At 37.4% G+C, this 20,972-nt stretch overlaps 1 protein-coding gene across 1 annotated transcript; it reads right to left on the bottom strand.

Annotated features, from left to right (window-relative positions):
* Positions 1-1,609: 1,609 nt before the first annotated feature.
* Positions 1,610-12,513, bottom strand: LOC143875639 (uncharacterized). The gene is made up of 4 exons (XM_077377247.1): positions 12,006-12,513; positions 11,753-11,850; positions 5,644-5,721; positions 1,610-1,779 (listed from the first exon to the last, which is right to left on the bottom strand). The coding sequence occupies exons 1-4, from the start codon at positions 12,089-12,091 to the stop codon at positions 1,610-1,612; spliced, it is 432 nt and encodes a 143-aa protein (XP_077233362.1). The 5' UTR covers positions 12,092-12,513.
* Between the last annotated feature and the right edge of the window lie 8,459 nt (positions 12,514-20,972).

The following is a 20,972-nucleotide window of genomic DNA, read 5'->3' as shown; positions in this document are numbered from 1 at the left end:
ATTCTACAGTAGGTTTCTTCTCTAAGATGTAAGAAGGGTGACAATGAAAGTAGGCATAATTACATATAGTATCATATCGTTAGAGAGAACATTAGGGATCATCAGTTGGCTGTTAAGCACATATACATTGTGATGATAGTTGCATACCAAGTGACAAAAAAAGGCTTCCGTACATATCACATAAGGGGCATGTAGAGCATATGGGATTGATTAGTTCATTTAGGCCCTGTTTGTTTTGGTTTTGAAGAATCATTTGTGAGTCCCAAAGTGATTATTGGACTCAAAATTACTTTTAATTTTTAGTCCAGTAATCAGTTTTGAACTCACAATCCATTCTCAAAATCTAAAATAAACAGGACCTTAGTGTTTGATCACGATTAGGAGACACTTTTAAATTTAATGTTGAAACTACATTTGGTGATTCGTATCATATGTAAAGTGTATACATTTGGATATACTCAAAGGAAGATTAACCACGAGCACAAAATAAAGTTGGAATGGAATGGATATTAGTTAGTTTTATCATAAAGAGTGCACCACATTAAGTACTCATAAAAGGAAATCATTATTTCTTTGTTATATGGAATGAAATGCTCATTATTTGGGTATTTGCTACCATGATCTATATATTTAGTTCTCTTTACATGAATGTACATTTAGTTCCCTAAATGACTAGACTAAAGAGATTATTTGTTAAAGGAAATGCTGTAAGTCCATACTTCAGAAATTTAAAGTGTCCAAAGCCCTGTCTTTTTTTACCCAGAACATAAAAGTGTCAATATGGACCACTGGGAGAATGCTGGAATTATATCTTGTGAGATCTAATAGGGTAGCCGACATTGCCACCTAGATTTTTTACTAATCCGTGTTTACGATTTTTGCAAAAATGGATTTTAGATAAATTAAAGATTAAATCTATTAGAAGTTCAACTTTAAGAAGGATGTGTTTCACTAGGACGATTAACCCTAATCACTTTTATTAATATGGGTTTCTGATTGATGGGAGCAAGAGATATTCAGATCTCAGGATTTCTTATGATTTTTCTTTGATATACCAAGGTAAGGCCAAAGATTCTATTGATCTGAGCATCACGACTTGGCTTTATTGCAAAATCATTCCACTGATCAACAATACTCGAAGAGGTAAGGCCAAAGATTCTATTGATCTGAGCATCACGACTTGGCTATATTGCAAAATCATTCCAGCGATCAACAGATCAACAATACTCGAAGATAGGAGCATTTTCAACAGTAGCATATATCATAAAGCAATGTCAATATGATCATCATGGCAAGAGGTACTATCAATTTTCCACATTTCTTATTTGACTTAGATACTAACACAAATTTCTGTATCACTTCTATGAAAAATGCTAAAAATGTTAACTTTTTATTATTATATTTTTCATAGGCCTATGACAGTCATTATATGTCGTGATCAGTTTGCCTTCGTGAAAATTGAAAACGGGTGCAGCTGCTGAAGATTCCCAGATACCCTAAGGTCTATAACAAGAGCGTATTATATGCATCATCTTATCATTGAAATTATGAGATAAGTGAAAGTGAAGAGAAAAATAATTTAACCATCATCATTTCGGATGAGAAAATACTATTGCCACTCCGTACCTGTTGACATGCTACGTGGATTTCTAAGATTATTATTTGATAATCCTAAATCTTCCAGGGACGAAAGGTTTCCTAGACATGATGGAAGACTTCGATCATCAAGTTGGTTAAAGCCGAGATGTAGAGTCTTGAGTCTTTTCAAGCTGCATAAACCTACAAGAAAATGATGAAGACAAAAACATATGAGCACATTTCATTTATTACCCAAAAAACAAATTCCTTTCAATGCAAAGGAAAAAATCAGATTTTTATATTACTTAAAAGAAAAAAGCTAAGAAAGTGATTCTGAGGCCTTGTTTTCTTTTGGATAGACACATTGTGAGATGTTAGGAGTATCCGTTTGGAGTGACACTTGGGTTTTTGGAGAAGTAAAGTAATTCTGACGAAATAAACGGATTAGATCAAAGGCCCCAAGTTTTAAGGTTTTTTTTTAAAAAAAAAAGGTTAACTTTGTATTATTATATTTTCATAGTTTACGAGATAAATAGTCATTATCAAATCCTCGCATCAACGAAGACATATCACTTCCTGGGCTCACATCCTTGGCCCTCCACTTGTGCTATATTGCAAAATCATTCCACTGATCAACAATACTCGAAGAGGTAAGGCCCAAGATTCTATTGACCTGAGCATCACGACTTGGCTATATTGCAAAATCATTATAGCGATCAACAATACTCGAAGATAGGAGCATTTTCAACGGTAGCATATATCATAAAGCAATGTCAATATGATCATCATGGCAAGAGGTACTATCAATTTTCCACATTTCTTATTTGACTTAGATACTAACACAAATTTGTACATCACTTCTATGAAAAACGCTAAAAATGTCACCCATAATTTTTTCCCCTAATGGTTACTTTATGCCCTACTGACATGATCAACTCCGGGTTTCTTTTTAGCATAGAGATGACAAGTGTGAAGAGAAATTAAGGAATCTCCATTAGCTTCCATGTACTAAATCAGTTTTGCATCCATAGTGACCAGAGCCGATCATTTCCCTAAGCGATCTGTGGACTAAGAAAATTAAATAAATGTTGTTTAATGAGTTGGAGTTAACGTTCCGTTTTAAGCCTTTCTTTTCAGCCGATCGATTCCGAGTTGTTATTGATAAATCCTCATCTATAACAATCTTCCAAGATATAGTGTGGTGGTGCCCACAACACCACAGATCGCTTAAAAGGGATTCAACTCTGGGTGTCCACAACTACGGGGAGGAGTTTGTAACTATGCTTGCAACAGTCGGCGTACCAGGTTATAGGGGGTGTATTTATCAATAGGGGGTCTTGATTTTTAAGCTTTGCTTCGGAACAAATTCACTTACAAGTACTATAATATCGACACGTGTCCTGAAACAGCTGGTTAATTTGGCATGATTTTCTGGAAAATGGAAAAGTAGAGTTATAAGGGCGATGATAAATTCGCACCCACTGTAGGGTAATTCGCACCCCCTGCAAGATATTTGAAGGAACGTTTTTTAACGTCAATTGACGGACCAGGGATGCGAATTATTCTACAGCAGGTGCGAATTTATCATTTCCCGATATTAATTGCCAGACAACCACTCGCTGCGAGGCCAGAAATCAGAGTGAAATTTTCCTTTCCACAAGGGAATGGGACACCGACACGTGTCAACCAGCGTATGGGTCCCACTAACGGCTTAATGTTTAGGAGTCGTTGTCCCAGGGTGTCAATGGACCGGACGGCCCAATGGATCCCAAGGATCCGTACCTTTAATGAACCGGAATTGGGCATTACAGCTGGATCCAACCGTGTCTATTGGATCCATATCCTAGGGCCTGAAATTAGGCCCTGTTTAGATTGAGGGAATTTTGTAGTGAAGTTTGTAAAAGAAAATTTTTGCCTTTCGATTTAAATCTTTGAGATGATAATAAATTCCTAAGAATTTTTTTTCACAAGGAATATTTTTCTTGCCATCCTGACAGGGCCTCATTTTAGATCATGACCCAAACCAACTACAAAATCCAATGGAGCGTCTAGATCAGAATAGAAGGTTCCAATGTATGAAAAAACTCTTTAAAAAAATCTTTATGTCACATTCAAAAGCCCACTAAAGCCCACTACTTGGAAATGGGAATACATGCGCGGAGACAAAATCCCCTTGGAATCACCAACTAAAATCACAAAACAAAAAAGGCGATGAAATTCCCACCCCCTACAGGAGGCACGCGTCCCCCTTATAACATGATTTGACGTCAAAAAGCGTTAATGTTGCCAACTGTTCATGTCAAATTAGGTTATAAGGGGGGCGCATGCGTACTGCAAGGGGGAGTACTGAAAATATCATCTCCCTTAACTCTATTCAAAATACGATAGAGTATTCCGTCACCCTCATCTCAGTCGTGCTCTCTCAAATCTAAAAATTCCAGGACATGGAGATAAAGACAAGGTATCATCAAAAGTAGCCTGGTGGTGCAATACACCATTGACAAGGAGGCAAGGTGTTGACACGGATAGGCCTTGGGCGAAGGTCCTTGTTAAAGAAAGCTTTGTCTTTGACCCAGGAATTGGCTTCATTGCATCGGCCAAACAAAGGGCACGGAGCCCTAGAACCGAGCACGAGGGCAAGCTCTTTTTTCTTTTGTGTGTGTGTGTGCAGGTACGGCCGAGGAGCGCAGGTTTCTTTCTAGCATAAAGTAGTCATAATTTTTACTTTCCTTTGTGTGTACATGGGATTAAATGTAGTAATGTCAATGTTGTAATATGAGAGGCAATATAGGGTCGAAAGGATGGTTGAGCATAATCGGTTTGGAGGACTGCTTGTTGAAATGCTTTGGGGCTGCAAGTTTGCCACTTCAGCAGCCATGTGGCAACTAGAGGGTTCCATAAAGAAGTGGGACTGCTTTGAAAGCACAAGAACACACCATGTGTCAATCAATTGGGAGCTTAGAGAAAGGGGACCATTTGGGCAAGAAGGGACCACGTGATTGGGAGCCTTACAAGAATCCATGTGGCATGCCACCTCAGCAAGCAAGCTGGCTTGAGCTATCACAAGATGGCAGCATCTTCTAGAAGGCTTCTCTCCCTCTATAAATAGAGAGTTTCATTTTTGGCAGTTTTCGAAGGTAAGATTGGAAGTTTTGGTGAGAGTTTAGAAGAGCTTCTTGCTCTAAGGAGTGAGAGTTTCCTTCCAAGTAAGGTGCTCCATTTCTTCTTCTTTATCTTGAATTTCTTTGAATGTAATCAGTCCCAAGCTCTTAAAATTTCTCTTTCAAGTCAACTTTGAATCTGCAAGGGTCTTTCCCATCTATGTTCAAATGACAAGTGTGAAGAGAAATTAAGGAATCTCCATTAGCTTCCACCTACTAAATCAGTTCTGCATCCATAGTGATCAGATCTGATGATTTCCCTAAGCGATCTATGGGCTAAGAAAATTAGAAACATGTTCTTTAATGAGTTGGAGTTCACGTTCTGTTTTAATTTTTTCTTTTCAGCCGATCGGTTCTGAGTTGTTATTGATAAATCCTCATCCATAACAATGTTCCAAGATAGAGTTTGTTGTTTTCTAAAAATTAAACTTGAATTTTGCCAAAAACACCTCAATCCATAGAGATCAAAGTTGTTCAGCTTAAGACCCATTTCTTACTCAACTGTTCCACATCACTAATTCTAAATGGAAAAAATCTACTCTTTGATTTTTTCACTGCTTCAACAAACACATAAATGAAATGGTAAAATGCAGAATACCAGGTAAGTCTCCTTTCAGGTTATTCACATATAAGGACAATTCTTCCAATGCAGAGAAATTGCTCAGCTGACACGATGGAAGTGCTTCAAAATTGTTGTAGCTAAGATCCAAATATAGTAGCTTTTTCAAACCACATAATCATGCAAGAAATGAGCAAATTATAGTGAAAACAAGCTTTTTACAAATGAGAAAACCAAGAAGAAAAGAAGAGAAGATGTTTCATACAAATCATAAAGGTGATTCAATTTCCATCCAAGGCATGTCGTTAGAATATGAGTTTGTAAAATTCGATCTTGACTCGATACCTGACAAGGATTGGCTGCTTTGGTTTAGCATATTCCCCCCAAGATACAATGCCTTTAAGTTTTTCATTTGAATGAACCCTGCAAAAAGGAAGAGATGATGAGAGTGTGAGGTGCTGATGACTATATTTTCTCCCCTTTTATAATAATACTAAAAAATATATGTGCCTCATGCCGGTAATGATTGTTGGATACCACTGTTTTCAAATTACCATTTGTCCATTGTTGTTTTTGTTCTTTTTCCTCTTGGAGAATTCCAAAAATATATATAGACGGTGAATCCATTTTAGGTCTTTGTTGAACTAAAAGAAAAACTGATTTGCGAAACATCCATCAATATCTTTGAATTGCCTAAGAAAAGAAGAGATTGAGGGTTTTTATGCAATTTGAGGAAGGATTTTATAAATTGGAGGAAACGAGTATTACCTTCTGGCATAACCCATCCACCGATCTGATTAAACCTCAAATCTACTGCCTCCAATTCTTTGAATTGGGCAAACAGAGTAGCATTAGGATACCACACTCCAAACGCACGATCCCTTACAAATTCAAGGTCGATTTCTATCACACGAGATGAAGAATTAGAGCATGATACACGAACCCATTGACAGCAATCCTCTCCAACCCAATATTTAAAGACAGAATAAGTAGCATTATTTGAATAGTCGTTGATGGAATCTTTCAATTGCAAGAGAGCTTTTCTCTCTTCCACCAAACATGCTTGGCCCCCGTAAAAGCAGCAACACACACTCACAAACCACAACACCCCAACAATACTATACGCGTGTAAACCCCTCATATTTTTAACAAGCTCATCTCCAAACTAAAAGCTCGGTTGTAGTTTCACTCTAAGCTTAAACATAGATATATATGTAGAGAAGGAAAGGTGGATGGTGGATCCAAAGTCTTCCCAGTCTTCGCCACCTCACCGTTCATAAATCCAGACCGTCGAAATGTCTAAAGTAGAAACTGAGGTCACAAATAAGGGAAAAACGTGTAGTAATAGTGACATCTCATAAAGAGTGAGACCTACAAGTGTGACAGGAAAGGTCGTCTCTTTTTCTATCCGTCTAACATGAGAGTCAAGAGAATACTTCCACTGCGTGCCTCACACTCTGAATCACTCATCAATACCTCACACTCTAAATCACTCATCAATAATTCCTTCACCTTACATTAAAGGATGGTAGGTCTCACACTCATTATTTATTTATTTTCTATTTATTTAAAGAAGATGCAGGTATATATATTACAAAATGAGAATTAGATCAGACACTTTTGGTCAATCTACACCGTCAAAAAACTACTGAGCTGTCCATGATACTAACTCACATTGTCTTGTACTATTCAACCAGCTGTCAATGGCTATGACAATTTCAAAAAAATGCTATAGAAGCAAAATATGAAATAAAAGACAAGGTAACTTAGTGCAAATATCAAAACCCAGTAGTGCCAAAATCAATAGCCTTCTTATAAACTACATATTAAAAACTGGTGGGACTGATATCTCCACGACAATGATTTCCCTCGGACCGTACATTCAATTTTATAATCCATAATTGTTCAAAATCAGGCCATCCATTGGATTGTTAAATATCTTAATGCAGAATGCTAGGTTGATAACCCATGGACAATATTTATGTGCGGATTATGCACACATGTAAGTAGGAAAAGATGGCGACATGACCATCATAATCACTCGTCTCTTCTTACCTTCATTGATAACAGGCCCACATGACTCAAAGTAGTCTCCACGGTATCTAAAATCCAAGAGATATTTTGGGTATGATCAAGAGAGTATAATTATTTTATTTACCTTCCAATTTGATTTTTTAGGCCGTTTAGCTAGTTAGGGAGGAGTGGAGTCGGTTCGACTTTTTATTCTTATTACTATACGCATGTAAACCCCTCATATTTTTTACAAGTTTATCTCCAAACTAAAAGCTCGGTTGTAGTTTCACTCTAAGCTTAAACATAGATATATGTAGAGAAGGAAGGTGGAAGGTTGATCCAAAGTCTTCCCTGTCTTCGCCACCTCACCATTCATAAATCTGGACCGTCCAAAATGTCTAAAGTAGAAGCTCAGGTCACAAATAAGGTAAAAACGCGTACTAATAGTGACATCTCTTAAAGAGTGAGACCCACAACCGTGACAGGAAAGGTCATCTCTTTCTCTATCCATTTAACATGAGAGTCAAGAGAATACATCCACTACGAGCTACACACTCAACACGACCATCTCAATCACTCCTCAATAATTTCTTCACTGCCTTACATTGAAGGATGGTAGGTCCCACCCATTATTATTTTGTGTAATCTTTATCTAATTTGTAATTATTTAAAAGAATAGGTGAAGATGTCGGTTTGGTACAAAATGAGAGTTAGATCAAAGTTACTTTTGGTCAATCTAGACCGTAAAAAAACTATAGAGCTGATAGTGATCCTAACTATCAAACCCAGCCAATGGATTATCTAAAAAGGGACCGTTAGGATTGTTTGAATATAGGCTGTGTTTGGATCGCAGGAATTCTTTCCTTTCAGGAAAATAGAGGAAAATGATACGGTTACGGCTTATTTAGAAGAATACCATCATAAATTGAAAGTTTGTTTTTCACTAAAACTTGAATGGGTTCAAGTTATTTTTTTCATACAAAATCAGACAATGGAAAACAAGGAAAAATTGGATAAGTGTTTCCTTTCATTTTTCATAAAATTCCTGCAATCCTAACCGGGCCATCATGATTTGGTCCAGATTGAACAAGGTGGATGGCATATACATATGTTTTTTTTTTTTGATAGGTATGGCATATACATATTGTAATACATGCCATGGTTTTTAATTTCGGTTTCGGTACCAGTTTCGGACCCCACCGAAATTGAAATTTCGGCCAAAATCCGTCGAAACAAGGTAAATACTATTTTATTCCATACAAGAAATTACCAAACTGAAATTTCATTAAAATATTTAATTTATTAAAAAACAGTTTTTAAGGTGAAATTTTGAAATTTCAACCGAAATTCTGAAATTTCGGACGAAATAAAATACCATTTTGGGTATATGTGATTTCGGTCGAAATTTAAAACCATGATACATGCATGCAAGAAAGATTTCGGTTGGGAAAAGTGCATGGTAGTGAGTTCCACCTTTGATTAATTTAGACCATCCATTAGGGTGAGCTCATCTTGTCCTCTCAAATTGCCTTGTGATCCATGTATCATTGTTCAGAGTTGAGCGGAGAAAAATTAAAACATTAATTTTCATATCCATTAATCTATCAGATCGAATGGTTTGGATTACACAGACTTTGTTGATTGTTATGATTAAACTCGATCAAATTGTATTAAAAGTTTACCCTCATACACAATCCAAATAACGTCTCTTTAATATGATTTAGCGGCGGAAAAAATTGCCCGTAAAAGGTAACGCAAAACTTTTAAGGAGTTTCCACGCGATCTTGCCTTTCTTTAGCCACGGTTTCTTAGACCGCCTCTACAAAACTGCCACTATAGATCTCTTTTGTTGTAGTGACACAAACTCTTTTGATCTGCATTCTATAAATATGTGTTGCATTTGATGGGAATAATACACATACGTTATAGCAAAAGTCCATCATAAAGAGGGTACCTAATCTGAGAGGAAAATATGTGCCTGCGATTCCATCATCAAGCCCTAAGGTCTTCTCAAGATTAGAAGATCTCGCTTCTCTTGTTTGTGCACAGTGGTTCGTGTTCGTGGATCGCAAAGCTTGGAGGATTCTTGATCTTGTTTCTAATTGCCATGGCCAGAGGTAAGTTCCTCGTTAATTTTGAATTAAATAAAGTTTTACACCTGTGACTATTATGGGTCGTGAATAGTGTAAAATTTGAGAGGCTAGAGCCTTTTTCTCCAATTTAAAAAATGAAGATGAAGAAAAGAAAACAGATGAAGGGAGACACACGTGCTCTCTATCAATACAAATGGGAGAAGGTGGCTCCTCCCCAGTTCAAATCTCGTATCTTTTCAATAGGATTTAGATGATGTGGATTTGTTTGGCTGCAGGTAGTTACCTTGACAATTAGTGGTATAAGTAATCTATAGGGAGGAGAGAAACATTTGATTTACCTTGTAGAATATTGATAAGTAGTGTTCGGTTACCAAACTCGTAGAATTTGACTTGGAGAACGATGCTCTCTCTTTCTTCTCTTTCGCTCTTCTTTTTCTATATTGGAAATGACACCCCCTCCCACTACCAGGTTGGGAACAAACACCAAAGGGTATTTGGATACGCGGATTTTAGAATCCTGGATTTTTTTAAAAATCCTTGATGGAAGATGACAGAAGAAGGAGACCGTTGTCGTTTCCAGATTTGACGCCCTTCTTTCCGTCAAGCCAAAGAGCAGGAGATCATCCCATGATTCCAGGTTTTAGAAATCTCAGGATGAGGGAGAGATTTCTAAAACCTGGATTTCTCACTTAAAGTGCAAGATTTCTCATTAAAACGAGGTTTTAGTTTGAAAAATAGTGTAAAAGAGGGTTCATGGTCAAGCTGATGTATGCTGTCCTGAGAGCGTTTCTTGGATTTTAAGTGAGAAATCCAGGTTTTAGAAATCTCTCCCCCATCCCGAGATTTCTAAAACCTGAAATCATGGGACGATCTCATGCTCTCTTGTTGTCGGAAAGAAGGGCGAGAAATCAGAAAACGACGGCTGGCTCTTGTCTCCCATCTGCAATCTTTAAGAAATCCAAGATTCTAAAATCCCTTAGGGGCCGTTTGGATAAGCAGATTTTAGAAACTTGGATTTCTTCAAAATTGGATTTTAAGTAAGAAATTAGGAGATAAGAGAAGAAGGAGACCGTCTGTTTCGCTTCTCTTTAGAATCTTGGATTTTAAGTAAGAAATCTCTCTCCCCCATCCTGAGATTTTTAAAACCTAGAAACATGGGATGATTTCCTACTCTCTTTGCTAACGGAAAGACGGGCGAGAAATCAGAAAACGACGGATGGTCTGCTTCTTCTCTTGTCTCCAATCTACAATTTTGAAGAAATCCAAGATTCTAAACCCGCGTATCCAAATGGCCCCTAATTATCACTATCCTACAAGGTAAATTCTAGGTAAATCAAATGTCTGTCTCCTCTAGTTATACTACTAATCTACAAGGTAACTAGTTGTAGCCTTCTAGATATGCAGCTCTACCAATGGAACACATTGGTCAAAGACCGGTCTCGGCAATAGACATAAGACAGCTACATCATTGGGATGAGGCTGCCCTACATAAGAGAAGTTTGTAAATGCCGGTGCCTTCCGAAGCAAACCCATTTTCTAGGGAATAGATTGCTGCCATCTATATGTAGTTGCACATTAAGCATAACCAAAATGTAATCAGGGAAATGTACATCCAGAAAACCAGCAATTTCTAAGCATGTTTTGAAACATGAACTGAAGAAATAAAGGCCATCATGAATCATACAAACAAAGCTTGCAAAAATGCTTAAACTGAAGAGCTATGAACAAGCAAAAATTGTGAGTTTCGAAGAGATAAAAGCATGGACCTTTCCCAAAGCAAGAACGTAAATGGAGGAAATGACCACCTTTGGTAAAATTACATGATTGCACGAACCAGGAAATCAAAAAACAAAGTCTAACAAATTTTTAGTGGTGGCTAGTAAGAAGAGACGAGATGAGGCATACATAGAAATTGGAGGAGCAGAGGGATTGGAGTCCAACAATTAGTTTTTAACTCACAATCGGCACTTGAAATCGAAAACAAACAGGTCCTTCCAATATTTGCAGCTCACACTTTCAATTCGGCAAAAATATCAGAAGCTCAAACGCGAACAGTATCAAGAGTGAAGAATAGGGAACACATATTGTCATGAATGCAATGCAAAATACATGAGAGAGACAGAGAGAACCAGATTTAAGTTTCATTTCTATTCCAAAATAGAAAAACTAACATTCTCAAGAATCTATCAATCTGTAAAACCGAAAATCCATTATCTCATATAAGCAAAATGCAGGGGCTAATCCATTATCCCATAAGCAAAACGCAGGGACTAATGCCCTTTTTGGTTTGCAGGTAAAACCTAAAATCCATTATCTACAATCAGACGAAAATGCAGGAATATATATACCTGAGAAATGCGAAGATGGAGAAAACCCTAGGATCGAAGAAAACCCAATGCTCCTTTTTTTCTTCCATGAAACCCTAAGTCTTGCAAAGGGTAAAACCCTAAATAAAACCACACAAAACCAAATAACACAGAAAGCCCTGAGTCTTTCAAAGGGGAAACCCTAAATAAAAGCACACAAAACCTAATAAAACAGAAAAACTTGGATAAACATACACAAATAAAAAATAAACAAAAAAAAATTGCAGAGACATACCAGAAAAAGGAAAAAACCAGAGTAGGGAACGGAGTTTTGCTTTCTCGATGAAGGAGACGCACGGACTTTGCGTTTTCTCGAGGCATGATATGTTATGTGTATTTTCTTACGTTGTATGTGGGGTTAGTTAGCGCACAGTAGTTGGAGTTTTTATACGATAAAGAGCCTTAGAAAGCAGTATGACATACCATCCTTGATACTTTGATCTAACAGCAGCTCGCTTGGAGGATTCTTGATCTTGTTTCTAATTGCTATGGCTGGAGGTAAGTTCCGCGTTAATTTTAAATTACATAAAGTTTTACACCTATGAATATTATGGGTCGTGAATAGTGTAAAATTTGAGAGGGTAGAGCCTTTTTCTCCAATTTTAAAAATGAAGATGAAGAAAAGAAAAATAGATGAAGGGAGACACACGTGCTCTCTATCAATACAAATGGGAGAAGGTGGCTCCTCCCCAGTTCAAATCTCGTATCTTTTCAATAGGATTTTGATGATGTGGATTTGTTTGGCTGCAGGTAGTTACCTTGATAATTAGTGGTATAAGTAATCTATAGGGAGGAGAGAAACATTTGATTTACCTTGTAGAATATTGATAAGTAGTGTTTGGTTACCAAACTCGTAGAATTTGACTTGGAGAACGACGCTCTCTCTTTCTTCTCTCTCCCTCTTCTTTTTCTATATTGGTAATGAGACCCCCTCCCACTACGAGGTTGGGAACAAACACCAAAGGGTGTTTGGATACACGGATTTTAGAATCCAAGATTTTTTTAAAATCCTGGATGGAAGATGACAGAAGAGGGAGGCCGTTTATCGTTTTCAAATTTGACGCCCTTCTTTCTGTCAAGCCAGAGAGCAGGAGATCGTCCCATGATTCCAATTTTTAGAAATCTAAGGATGAAGGAGAGATTTCTAAAACCTGGATTTCTCATTTAAACTGCAAGATTTCTAATTATAATGAGGTTTTAGTTTGAAAATAGTGTAAAAGAGGGTTCATGGTCAAGCTGATGTATGCTGTCCGGAGAGCGTTTCTTGGATTGTAACTGAGAAATTCAGGTTTTAGAAATCTCTCCCCCATCCCGAGATTTCTAAAGCCTAGAATCATGGGACGATCTCATGCTCTCTTGTTGTCGGAAAGAAGGGTGAGAAATCAGAAAACGACGGCCGGCTCTTGTCTCCCATCTACAATTTTTAAGAAATCCAAGATTCTAAAATCCCTTAGGGGTTGTTTGGATATGCAGATTTTAGAATCTTGGATTTCTTCAAAATTGGATTTTAAGTAAGAAATTAGGAGATAAGAGAAGAAGGAGACCATCTGTTTCGCTTCTCTTTAGAATCTTGGATTTTAAGTAAGAAATCTAGGTTTAAGAAATCTCTCTCCCCCATCCTGAGATTTTTAAAACCTGGAAACATGGGATGATTTCCTACTCTCTTGCTAACGGAAAGAAGGTAAATTCTAGGTAAATCAAATGTCTGTCTCCTCTAGTTATACTACTAATCTACAAGGTAACTACTTGTAGCCTTCTAGATATTCAGCTCTACCAATGGAACACATCGGTGAAAGACCGGTCTCGCGGCACTAGACATAAGGCATGGGCTGATTCTCAGCTAGACCCACTGCGCCATGGCAAAACACAAAGTTACCTGGCTCATACATAAAAGTGCACTTTCGAGATTATACTCAAAATCAATCCTCATTGTCACAGCCTATTTTCTTCTTAGTCACTCCATTATTTTCCTTTCGAAAAACAGAGTGACATAAAGCAGAAATCTAAATTAAGTTTTGATTCTAAACCTCTGAAAATTTCCGGCAATGGATCTAAGAAAATCAATCGGCAACCAAACAGATTTTTCACTGAGAATCGCAACGCACATCCTGCTGAAAGAAGGGACCAATCTCGTGTTTTCTCCATCATCGATCCATATAGTCTTGAGTCTGATCTCTGAAGGGTCGAAGGGAAAAACCCTAGAACAGTTGCTTTCCTTTTCAAGATCAGAAAGCAACGAAGAACTCAACACCGTCTCTTCTCAGCTCGTTACTCTCATCTTCACTGACGCATCTCAGAGTGGTGGGCCCCGTGTCTCTTTCGTTAATGGGGTTTGGGTTGAGAAATCTCTCCCTCTCAAACCCTCATTTGAAGAGACTGCTAATAAGCTTTATAAAACAGAAGCTAAGCTAGTAGATTTTCAGACCCAGGTCAGATTTTCTTTCATTTCTCTCTTAATGGTCTCGCATTTCATTCATTCTCTTTGTATTGGGGAAGCGTTAGGAACAAATGCCTTTAAATTGAGCAGAAATTACGACAATTTCTGGGTTTTTTTTCCCGAATTTCAATATCCCACCTTGGAGAAAACACGCCAAGAATACCCATATGGGCTTTGTTGTGAATTACTTGATGAAGGGTATAAAAAGTAATTTTTCCCTTGAAAGATCTTTTGTTTTAGATTGGTGTTATTTTTTTTTCTTGAAACTATTGTTTAATTAGCTGCTTTAAGATTATAATATTTGGTGGGCTAGTTCTTTGCTTATAATATTTAGTGGGCTAGTTCTTTTCTTTGGCTTTGCAAATTTATATTGCTGTTTCCTTCTTGAAACTAGTGTTCAATTAGCTGCTTTGGGAATATATTTAGGTGGGTTGATTCCATGCTTTTTTTTTATGCTTCTCTAACTTGGTGTTTTCAAGATTCTAAATGGACTAGAAGTTCTTCGTGCTTTTAGAGTTTATGTTGCTAGTGTTGCATTTTTCTCTTTGTATTAGACGTTCATCTGAGTTCTTTGGGAAGGTTGTGATTCTTGTAGTCTTTAAGGTGTACATCCAGATCACAGACACATATATTAACTACTAAACATTTGGCATTAATAATTTAATATAAGAACATAATTATGCTACATCTGATCAGACTAGACTGTCGAACATATACATTTTTAGCAGTGCTAATTGTGCTGATATGCAGGTGATACAATATTATTTAGCCGGTAAAAGTTAAAAAAAATATTCTTAAGGTAGTGATCAGATGCAATGAAGCAATACCTGGTCAAAGAGTAAACTTCACCAAATTGGTATTAGGTTGCAAGATGGGTTCTATCCCTGATACATACGTAGGCCTTCCGTCATGTACAGGAAGACCACAGAGGAATTGAGAACCAGTGATTGAATGTGTGGAAAGGCGACTGTTCTCTTAGAAAAAAGGAGAGTTGTCTTTAGGGAGAGAATTACCTTACTCAAGGAAGTCTTGGCTAGCCTGACACTCTATTTTACGTCGACCTCTGTTGTCCAACTTCCTTCGTTAATAGAATTGACCAACTTCAAAGAAATTTTTTATGGAACAATAAAGAAGAAAATAGAAACTATCATTTGGTCAGTTTGGATGCAACTAATTAAGGGTCGCAGTAATCATTTTTATATGGAACAATAAGGAATAAAATAACCTGACACTCTATTATGAAATTCTAGAGTCTCATTCAAAAAAGATTATGATTAATGATAGGAGATGGGGAAATGATTAGATTCTGGTTAGATAACTTGTGTGGGGATGGAACATTAATGTAGGACTTTCCAACATTATTTAAGGCAGCATCTCCCATTGATATTTTGGTGGTTGAATCTTTTTTCAGGGTTAATGATATGGTAGATTGGAATTTCAGATTCAAGAGGAATTTCTTTGAGCAAGAAATGAGAGAAGTTACATCCTCTCAATGAAGAATTAACTCAATCTCAATAAAACGCGAGGAAAAAGACATAAGAGTTTGGCAATGGATCTCAGTGGGCATGTTGTGAGTCAAATCTTTCTATAAATACTTGGTCCTGAGTCATAATTCATCACTAGCATGGCTAGTTTGGGAAGTTAAAACCCCTTCGAGAATTAATGCATTCTATTTTGCCCACTTGTTTTCATAAGATCCTCACCGTGGATCACCTTCGTAATACACAAAATATTATGGTTAACCATTCTGCCATTGTCTTTCAGACGTCGAGTCCGTTGACCACCGTCTTCTTCATTGCCAATTTACTCATGAGTTGTGGTAATTTGTCTGTGTCTCTTTAGACTTTGTTGGGTTCTTCCTGATCATATTGAATCATGGAGTTTTGCCCCTTGGCCCTCTAGATGTAAGACTTTATAAACCCTATTCCTGGCTGCCACTTTCTTTCCAGTATGGAAGGAAAGAAACATGAGAGTTCTTTAAAGATACTTTCAGAGGCATGCGAAGTTTACAGAAAAAATTTCTCGGTAATTGTTCGGTGGGCATCAGTCCTCTCTATGTTCAGTGGAGTTTCGGTAACATCTTTGCATAGGTTGTGGGAGGTGATTAGGCTAAGCAACATTCACTCGGAGCGCCCCGAGCCCAATGAACCCCTCAACCTTGTCGGTTAAGACTGTACTTTGATGGTTCAAGTATTGGTAATCTTGGTCTGACATGCATTGGGGAGCTGTTGAGAAATGCAAACAAAGAGGTAATTTGGGCTTTTTTGAGCTCAATTGGTAATAGCGATGCTACCAAGGCAGAGGATATGATGCTTCTTAGTGGGATTCAATACGCTTCTTAAGAGCTGATTCAACATATGATCATTGAAAGAGACTCCCTCAATGTGGACAAATGGGTGAGAATCGAGATTAACTACCCATGGAGCTTCGTGGATGCCGTAGAGGATATTAGGGATTCTTTGGAAGGACTTGATACCGAGATTCAATATGTGGAGATCAGCTAATGCTAGTGTCAGGGGTTAGCTGAGAGCAGGCCCCATTTTCATACAACTTACCAGCTTGAGAGTGTATAATTTCGTGGCAAATAATCTTTTGTGGATTTTCTTTGTTTTTTGTTACTTCTACCCTGCATCTTTTCTTCTTTTTCTGTTCTCTTTGTCATTGGATTGTGCCTTTAAACCATCTCAGTCGTTGGGTTATGCCTTCTCTTAATAAAGCATTCACCGTTCTATATTAAAAAAACTAATTGTGCCAATAGGCGACTATGGCCTTGTTTTCTTGTATTTGCAGGCAGGCACACAGGTCGCATAGTAGTTTTTTCTGTTTCACACAAAGCCTAGAAAGTTGATTGAGAGAGGTGTGGTCAGTGGTGTATTCTTTACTGCCCCTTTGATTGTTTAAGGTTGCTAGAAGTCCAAGAACTTGAGCTGGTAATGTGATACGTTAGTATAGGACTATAGGTCCAAAGCGTGTGGTAAGTAAAATTAGATAAAATGATACTGTGAAGGAGAAAAGACGAGTGATACCATCCGATACCATCACACGTGGGCAGTGACTCATTAATTTCGAAATAAGACATACGATGACTTATATACAATACTTCGTAAAATATCTAAAATACTCCTTTGTGGTATTTTTTAACATTCCTCAAGCTGAAATGTTCCTTTGAACATTCTCAGCTTGCTAATCAGGTTATGATGTTGGTCTGAGTTGCCCCTTTTTGTGAATGCATCGCCAAGCGGATCTTGACTATATACATTTAAAGGAAGCACTCCACTGCTGCCAACCAACTCTTGAATAAAGTAGTAGTCAATCTCGATGTATTTGGTTCTAGCACGATGAATGAGACTTTGGGACATCTTGATTGCACTTCGATAGTTGCACAAAAGAGGTCGTATATGCAACTTCAAATGCAGTTCATGTAGGAGATGTCGTATTCACATAAATCCTGTTTGGTGCATTCAAGTGCTCAATGATACAGTGCAGCCATTCACAAGCACAGAAAAACTAGTTAGAAATTGGCGTTTATCGGAGTGACTAGACTAGCCTACATCAGTATACCATTCTACATGAATATGTACCCATTTTGTGTGCCATAATGTAGTCCATAATCATTTGTGCCCGAACATATCGAAGAATCTATGCTGATTACTAGGAAGAAAAATATTTCAAAGAATCCTCTTGGCTGCTTGAAAGTTTTCATAGTTGGGGTCATGAAGATGTTGAAAGACCTGATTCATTGCATAAGTGATATCTGTTGTGGTGAAGGTTACGTTATGTAATGTGCCAATGATGTTGTAGTTTTTAATCGGATCAATGAACTTCACACTTTACCACTCGTATTTGTTGTTGAATACCGCAGGATTACTGACTAGTTTACAATTCATCATCTTGAACTTGTTGAGAAGTTCAAATGTATACTTTCTTTGGGTTAAATCCATTCCTTAATTATTTTAATCTCGACACCTGGGAAGTAATTAAGGTAATCCAAAATTTTCATATCGAACTCTTCGTCTGAGTTTTAGCAATGGTACTTTCAATAATTATAAAATTGTCAACTTAAACATAAAACTGGAACCATACATGAGCTTGTGTACTGAGAAAAGAGTGAGTAATCACATTTAACGCGCTTGTAATTCTGTCATCTAAGCAATTTATAATCTTTTCAAACCATCTTCATCCAAGTTTTAACAATAGCACTTCCAAGAATCATAAAATTGTCAGCTTAAACTTAAACTGGTACCATACACAAGCTTGTGTACTGAGCAAAGAGTGAGTAATCACATTTACTGCACTTGTAATAGCCTAACCCTCTTGACTCCTGTAAGTCTCTAGCCTCGGAGAATAACCCCACGACCATTATGGGCGTCAAACTATTATCATCTAATTGTCTGCAGTGGGCCTAGGCAATTACTTTGTATGTTCATGGTCATATGAAGATGGAGCTCCTTGCTAGGGCTACTCCAAGGTCGAAGGCCGAAGGCCGGCGCCCTTGATGGAATGAAATGGGATGCTGACAATATCATTTTTGGATGGCTCTTCAACTCTATGGAGTCGTCCCTTGCTCAGGTTCATATTTTGTACAACTCGGCCTCGATGTTATTGAACAAAATGGTTGTTTTATTCACACTTAGTAAGCGTGATCACCACATTTATCAGCTCATGCAAGCCATTGCTGCATTTAAGCAGGAAGATCATAGTATAGGAGAGTATTATGACTCTCTATAATGTATGTGGGAGGAGCTTAGTCACTATCATCCCCTATTGGAATTTCCAGTAGACATTGCAAAGAGGCATCAGATATACACCTTTCTTGGTTGCCTACATGTTCAGTCCGAGCATACGCGGGCGTAGATTCTATCCACATGGTGTCTTCCTCCTCCTAGCATTGTATATGTCAGTCATTTTTCCGGGGAAGAGCATCACTATATTATAATTAGCCTTCCATTGATTCCTGAGACACATCCAGAGCATACTGCAATTGTACTGGCCCTTTCCCTGTTGGTGGTCATGGTAGTTTGCTTCCTTCCATATGTGGGAAATTGTCCATTTTTTGAATAGGGAGAGCTGATCATGAACTTGCGAAATTATGTTCTTCTTCTTCCATTGGCATGGACTGATTCCTTTAACAACATTTACTGCTGTCAAAGGATCAGGGATATTGTCATGTGATGAAGATTATTAATGATCACAATCTTTTCATCATGGATCTATGAACGAGGGCAAATGACCACACAATCTAAAAGTATTTATATATGACACTGATTTACATTTATTAACATTATAAAGAGAGATACATTGTATTTGCACAAAGAGTTTCTTTGTAATTCTAGATATATTGTCTAGGTATGATTTTAGACAATATTGGCATGATTGACTGCCTGCCTTCTATAATTATGAAATGGTATTCTGCTAATAACATATAAAATAAAAGAATGATTAGATATAGGGAAATGAATTTTCACCCCCTTAAAATGACTGTTTCCAACCCGTGGTTTGCCATTTTGACGACCGGACAAACAAAAAGACGTGAAAATAACAAAAGTAATTTCAGAAGGGAGGTGATATATTCGCCCCCCGGGGAAGAAAAGGGAGTGAATATATTACATTCCTTTCAGAAACAAAGTGTTTGCCATTTTTCGTTCACCTTCTTTTAAACTGAACCTTCTTCTACTCCTACTGCTTTAAATCATGTGCTTCTAGAGAAAGATTCTCAAGAGATAAACCTGGTTTAAAGAAAACCCACAAACAACCAAACAAGTTACCGTATAAACCCGACAAATGCTATGTTTAAATCAACATCAAATCCCTGAAGTATATCAAAACAGAAACAAAGTCTCTTTCATCAGTCTGGAAGGAAGAGTTGGGTCAAATTTTTTTGGCATTAATGGTTCTTAGATGCATGGATTGAGAACCAAGTTTCAGATTACATGGACCCACACGGCTATGTAAGATGTGAATATGTGATTGATTGTTATGGCATTCTTCTATGGTGGGCCCATTGACTTCACTTTTGGCACATATTGCCAAAGTTTCACATGCACTGAGTCTTCGGTTTTTATATATGTTGACTGAAATTCTGAAACGAGCTCAAAAGAAAGTGAATAAGTTTGGGTGGAGCAATGTAAAAGTGGGTCCTACGTGAAACTAATCTAAGAGACTAAGACCATCTTCTTTTACCATATGTTGTGTTTGGCCCAGCAGGCACTTATCTTACTCAACCTTCGCCAAACTACTAGAAAAACACACAAAAAAAGTTATTTTGTTGGGCTTCACGAAACAACTAGAAAATCAATATTTTCCACTTTTCCAACATTCTACTAGCCCTTTACATGACTGCCAAACAACACTTGAGAAGTCTACTCAAAGACTACTTAAAGACAACTTAACCAAAATTTTACCCGAAAAAGAACTAAACAGACCCTAGGTCCTATATTGCCCGTTTTGCTGTAGGGCATGTCGTGGTATGAACCGGTTGGTAATATAGTTCATGATAATACTAAAACCAGCAAATTTCGGACCAGCATGAAATATATGTGGTTATATGCCTAATTTTAACTTCCTAGTCAAAGATTTTCATTTCTTATTTATTTATCATCTTCATCTTCCACTTTTGTTTATCTATTCGCATCCTAGTGAATTTATGGATTTGAGAAGGATTTGAATGTTTTTCTTAAATACAATCAAAGATTGATTCAAAAGCATGCCAATCTAACTAATAGAAGTGAACCAAAGAAGCCCACCCATAAAAAATGGAGTTTGTGT

This window comes from Tasmannia lanceolata, unplaced genomic scaffold, assembly GCF_043159265.1.
Source record: "Tasmannia lanceolata isolate RefF3 unplaced genomic scaffold, GAP_Taslan_0.1 ptg000004l, whole genome shotgun sequence".
Taxonomy (NCBI): Eukaryota; Viridiplantae; Streptophyta; class Magnoliopsida; order Canellales; family Winteraceae; genus Tasmannia; species Tasmannia lanceolata.
This window is presented reverse-complemented; position numbering and strand designations above follow the sequence as displayed.